This window comes from Odocoileus virginianus, chromosome 5, assembly GCF_023699985.2.
Source record: "Odocoileus virginianus isolate 20LAN1187 ecotype Illinois chromosome 5, Ovbor_1.2, whole genome shotgun sequence".
NCBI lineage: Eukaryota > Metazoa > Chordata > Mammalia > Artiodactyla > Cervidae > Odocoileus > Odocoileus virginianus.
The window spans coordinates 11,118,795-11,125,005 of NC_069678.1; the positions used below are offsets into that span (position 1 = coordinate 11,118,795).

At 50.8% G+C, this 6,211-nt stretch overlaps 1 protein-coding gene across 1 annotated transcript; it reads left to right on the top strand.

The window, feature by feature from the left end:
* Nucleotides 1-2,612: 2,612 nt before the first annotated feature.
* AQP10 (aquaporin 10) lies at nucleotides 2,613-6,056 on the top strand (the record flags this gene model as incomplete). Its single annotated transcript, XM_070467125.1, is given in 9 exon segments — nucleotides 2,613-2,672; nucleotides 3,042-3,168; nucleotides 3,715-3,852; nucleotides 3,958-4,076; nucleotides 4,322-4,539; nucleotides 4,964-4,974; nucleotides 4,977-5,064; nucleotides 5,066-5,210; nucleotides 5,378-6,056. Coding segments are annotated over 8 exon segments (843 nt in total), but the record flags the coding sequence as incomplete, so codon positions are not given.
* Between the last annotated feature and the right edge of the window lie 155 nt (nucleotides 6,057-6,211).

Here is a 6,211-nt window from a genome sequence, read left to right on the forward strand (position 1 = left end):
CAGAGGTTAGGGGTTCTGACCATCTGCACAGTCATAAGTCCAAGTATAATTTCATAGTTAGCCCTCCGTATATATGGTTCTGTGTCCATGGATTTAACCAACTGCAGATAATGTAGTACTATAATATATATTTAATGAAAAAATCCATATATAAGTGGACCCACAGAGTTCAAATCTGTGTTGTTCAACGGTCCATTGTATAGTGGACCAATATGATGTTTTTCAAAATGTCCAAATGGTCACGCTCCCTTCAGATTCTATTACAACAGAGGACCAGAAAGTTAACACAGTCCTGGGGTAAGACTGTAAGTGGATATTGCTAGACTTCCCATGTGTATGAAACTGCTTGTGGACCTCCTTTCTGATCTGTCTGGGATGGAAAATAACATATTCACCAGATTAATGACCACATACTCCCAACTAGAGGCAGTATTAAACTGCCCTGTAAAGTTACCATTTGGGGCACAACAATTGCAATTGGAGTTACTGTTTAAGTAAGTTTATGGTAGACCATTGTCATCTGTCATGATCTATCCAGTTTTTAAGAGCCAAAGTGGTGATATGAAAGGGGCCACCTCTCTTTTATTCTTTGTGTCTCGGAGGGTGGCACTAACCTCTTCCATTTTCCCTAGGATACGGTCTTGTTTTTATTCGTTCTCTTGATGTTGGGTAGTCTCAGGCATCTAGTTGGCCTTCATCACTTACTCTACAGGTCAAAAACCACTATGAGTGCTCTGCAACGCCAAAGGAAGTCCACTGCTATTACATGTTAGGGTTTTAGGGAAGTGACCACCTGGTGGATCCCTGGTCTCAGTGAATATCCTCTGAACCAGACCTTAGCCCAGGACTCCATTTATTATCCGGGGCCCATGTGCTACTTCTCTAACAGGGGTCCATGGTACAAATTTGGATTGTCAACTGTCAATGTTAATTCAGATCCTTTGTCCAGAAACCCTCAGAAGGTCTGAGTATTCTCCCTTTTTTCAATAATGGTCATCAACGTAAATGAGTTGTTTAGACATTTTTACTTTTCTTAACATGAGCTATCATTTTCCCCAAGCGTCCCAGAAGAGTATTCATCCAACATTCCAGGGGGATCTTGCCAGGATTAAATCCTAAGTCCCAGGAGAGTGCTCCCTTATCAATAAATTCTTCCACATCTAACTTCATGTTCCACTTCGTTTGATCCAGCACTCTTGGCAGCCAGGTCTATGTGCAACACTACCAAACTCTGCTTGGTCTTTGAATCCCTGCATCAGCCATTCATTCACTGGGCCCTATGGGGGGCACGTGACCTTGGCTGACGCACTTTCCTGCCACAGGAGTCACTCCCATGAGGGAAGAAGCCATGTGCTCTCAGGGTCTGTTACTCCCAGAAGCTGGGGAAGGGTGCACTGGCTCTGAACAGGGGACCTGGGTGGAGTACCATAATATCCACTAAACCCAGGAAGAAGTATTATTTCACAGAGATGTGCCCAGGACTGTGCTAGAGCCCCTCACCCCCACCCCTGCCCCTGGGGTTATACAGTCCAGCTCTCAAGAACCTCATAAATGACATACAATATATTTTGAAAAACCTGTATATTGGACTTTCCTGGAGGTCCAGTGGTTAAGGAGGCACGGGTTCAATCCCTGATCAGGGAACTAAGATCCCACATGCGGCCTGGTGCAAAGGAAAAAAAAAAGTCTATGTATTGTCTACTTCCACCTACTAGAGCATCAGCTCTAGGAGGGCAGAAACTATGTTTCCCTAGGGGCTAGAGCTTGATTTATCATTGAATGAATCTTAGAGGCTTGAAATACTAAGAAGTAGGAAGTGGCTATGTGTTAAGCAGAATACGAGTGGCAAGCATCCAGAGAAGGGGACGTGGAGCTCAGTGGGGGCATGAAGCCCTCATTTGGAGCCAAGGCTAGAGACACAAGGTAGAGCATTCTCTAGTCAAGGGGAGGCCACAAGCGCTCCTGATGAGGGTTTTATTCCTGCAGCCTATGGTCTTCAGTCCAGTCTGCCTGGATGCATGTTAAATTTTCCAAGCATCCAAATGGCTGGGGGAAAGACTTCACATTCCACAGGAGAGGCACTGTGGAATATCAGACGGAGAGTCAGAAGACCTGGCTTAGCTATTAACTAGCCGTGTGGCCTGGGGAAGTCTAAGGCTGTCTCAGTACAGTGTATCCTCATCCTCAGGACAGTAGTAGAGTGGTACTTTCCACAGCTGGTTTGAGGACCAAGAGAGCTAATGCACATAAAGCAGGCTACTCCGAGCAGTTTGTCAGCATAAGAGGAGGCTCCTTACTCCTGGGAGGCCTGAGGCCGAGACGGAGGAGACAGACTGGGCAAACTCCAGACCCTGGCTGTGCAAATTCTGCCCACGGACATTCTTTTGTTATCTCGGTCCTCCCGAGCTTCCACTCATGCACAGACAGACATCAGCTGCTGGTCAGTAACTGAGCTAACTGGTTTTAAAGTCTTTTCCTTATCTTTGCCCCTGACAGGCAGGAGCTGTGTAGCAGCAGTGTGTCTATGCAGATGGAGGGAGCGGTGACCAGGACAGAGTGTCCCCAGTATGGTCTCCATGCAGTCTCTGGTTGAAGTCAAGGACTGGCTCTGAATCCGCAGCCTCCTGGCCCGGCAGTGCCTGGCGGAGTTTCTGGCTGTGTTTGTGCTCGTGGCAGGCAGTCTCATTGAGGGGGAGGAAAGAAGGGAGGTGGGCTCCTCCTAGTGTCCTTACCTCCTCCTCTGGTGTACTAGAAGACAGCTCCTCCATCAGTCTCTATTTCCTGCTCTTATTCCTCTATTTCTCCCCTACCTTCCCATTTTTATTCCTGTCACTTTCCATCTCTTACCCTCCTTCGCCTCCTTTACTCTCCCTCTGTTTCTCCCATCTTTTCTCTTTCCCCTTTCAGTTTTTTCCTGCTGATCCCTCAAGTCCGTTCATCAATCTTGGCCATTCCCCTCTCTTCCCAGTCTCTCTCTCCTATGGGTCTCCCAGGCTCCCTATTCTTGGTTCCCTCTTCCTCATGTTTCTTTTCTCCACCAGCTCCTCATACAGGGGTCTTCAGCCCAGGCTGTCACCAGTGGAGGAACCAAAGGAAACTTCTTCACCATGTTTCTGGCTGGCTCTCTGGGTGTTATACTAGCCATCTATGTGAGTGGTAACGTCTCAGGTGAGGAGGGTGAAGTCTGGTCATCAGACAGGGTAGGACGTGCACTTGAGCTTGGTAACAGTGAAAAGGCGGATCCCTTGGTGACTCACAGACATTATCTCCTTGAGCTTGACCAGTGCCCTGGACTGAGATATGCCTTTGGCCCAGTCCAGTCCCTTCTCCCTTGCCCTCCTACTTCACATTAATCCTCCGCTCAGGGAGACAGAGCTCTATGGCAAGACATCATGGGTAAATGCACTCATCTTGCGTCTCCTACCTAAGCCCTCTGGGGTTCATCTTTGCTTAAGACTTCACCAGCCTCTTCCTCAGATGCACATTGCATCAAGTACTGTAATAGAAAGAGCAGACAGACCCAGGTTTGAACTTGGCTTCACTGCATGACCTTAACAAGTCGCTTAACCTCCTTCAGTCTCAACTCCCTAACGTATGTGATGAGAATAGTAACATTTGACTTGAGAGTTGTGGGGAGGACTAGCAGTGTTACTGGTGACAGTGCCTGATGGTGACACCTAATGGATGTTGGCTTTCTTTTCTTGATCCTTGAAGGGGCCCACCTGAATCCAGCCTTCTCCCTGCCCATGTGCCTCCTGGGACGCCTCCCCTGGGCCAAGTTTCTCATTTACTCCTTGGTGCAGTTGCTGTCTGCTTTCTGTGCCTCTGGAGTCACCTATGCTCTCTATTATGGTCACAGAGAAAACAAGGTTGGGGGCACCTGTGTGTGCTTAACGACGCCTTAGAGCAGTCTTGAATGAGCAAAGATGGAAATCCTGGGTGTCCCCTACTCTACAGATGCCCTACAGAACTACACAGGTGGGAATCTGACAGTGGCTGGTCCCAAGGAGATGGCTTCCATCTTTGCTACCTACCCTGCCCCCTGTCTATCTCTGAGCAATGGCTTCCTGGATCAGGTAGGCATAAGAGGGTGACCCGGGAAAGCCACACCTTTGCCCTTTGCCCCCTGGAAGCTCGGCCTGCTGTTTAGGCTCTGGGTGGGTTGTGGGGCTGGCTTTATCTTTGCATCTTACCTTCCCCAGCTGCCTGAGTTGGACAAAGCCAGATGCCATGGGGTGGCAGCCTGGAGTGTTTGGGTGAGATAGGGCAGGTGGAGAACCTGGCGGCTGATAGGAGCCCCCCTGCCTCTGCCGACTCCAAGGTTCTAGGCACCTGGATGCTGATGGTGGGGGTCCTGGCCATCCTGAACACACAGAACAAGGGAGTGCCTGCAGGTCTGGAGGCTGTGATAGTGGGGTTACTGATCCTGGCCATCATGCTATCCATGGGTGCCAACTGTGGGCTCCCAATCAACCCCGCCCAGGACCTCGGCCCATGGCTTTTCACCTACGTAGCTGGATGGGGCCCTGAAGTGTTCAGGTAGGAGATGGACTCCCCTGGTGCTGTCCTTCCACTCACATCCCTCTGCTAAGGGCTCTGACCCTGGGTCTCCAGCCCTCTCTTTTTAAATAGAGTTCTCTTGGCATCTCAGGACAGTTTGAGCCTCGTCTAAGCCCCAATTCTCCCTTTATGTCTTGTCCCGTTTCTCCCCTTTTACTCTTTTCATTGAAACAGTGAGATTTAGAGGTTGTGTTTGACAAAATGCATGTATCACATAATCCCTAAAGATCAAGCTCTTCTGGGGTCTCGTCCTCTCTAAATGCTATGCTTTGGTGCCGCAACACTCTTTCTGGTGTCTCTCACCCCAGGAACTGCTTTAGGGAGTTTTCCAAATACCCTCAGTTCTTCAGAGGGAAGTCAAAGGGACTCACCCTGTTATCTCCCTTCTGTTCTTGTCTGGCAGTGCTGGCAATGGTTGTGGTGGGTTCCTGTGGTGGGCCTTCTAGCGGGGGCCACGCTTGGCACAGCCACATACCAGCTGCTGGTGGCACAGCACAATCCTGAGGACTCAGCCATCCCAGGATCTACAGGAAGCCTCAGACTCGGGAAGGCAGGCCGCAACTCAGCTGCAGGAGAGTAAGCTGTGACTCTGACAAGACAGTCCTCACCTCCCTCATGGACACTTGAGAGGGCCAGATACCCCATGCCTGGTGACAAGATGTTCTTTCTCTTTATTAATACGCCAGGCCCTGGGCAGCTTCTCTGTGTACTCATCTAGGCATCTCCTCCTCCTAAACTGGGGAGGATGCCTGGAGAGGGAGAACGAGGAGGCTCAGGTACCAGACTAAGGCTTCTCATCCCCTCTTTGCTCACGCAGGTTTTCGGACCCCGGACTTCCAAGAACGTAGTTCCTCCAAAAAGCCGCCAGAGGGTGCGCACCCTGGAAACCGCATTGGGAAGGCTTCGGGAATCTGCAGGATGGTGGGGGCCGACCATCCTGTGCAGGGCATAATCCAGGGGACTTCTTCCAAAGCCTGGCCCCCACTGACTGACTCCCAGATCGCGTAGCCTCAGCGCCGCCCGCCTTTAAGCTGACTGGGGCGCCTTGCCCAGATTCAGCCACCCCGCAGATAGTAATTAGGGGTTGGTGGTAGGAAAACCGCCTCCACCAAGGGGGCGTGGGACGGGGTGGGGGGGACGGAAAAGGGAGGGCCGCCAGAAGAACACAGCCAGTCAAGTGGCTGGAGACTGCGAGAGCAAGATGGAGAAACTGAGGCACGACCCCATACCTAGGCATTCCGAGCTGTGTCATTCAAGGAGAGGCTGAACTACAGTGAGAAGAGATGAGCCAGGGCGAGGAGAGAAGGCGAAGGGGCAGAAGGCCCCGAGCGGAAAAAGTAGGAGTAAAGGCCAGCTGGCGCGGAGGAAAATTCTCATCGTTCAGCGCGTCCTCAGCTCTCACACACCTCCCCGACGAAGAGAGGTCTCTTTTAGCAGAGAAGCAGCGTTCTTCTGTTTCCCTTTTTTCAAATTAAAAATAAAAAATCTCAGAGCTATCTCGCCTCCAGACTTTTAATTTTTTTGGACCTGGGATGGATGCATCTGGGAGTGGGTGGGGCGGGGATCGCGGCCTCGCAGTGCGGAGCATCCGCGGGGTTAAGACCCTCCCCCTGCCCCGCACAAAGATGGCGGCTCCCGCCTTCCCCCTTCC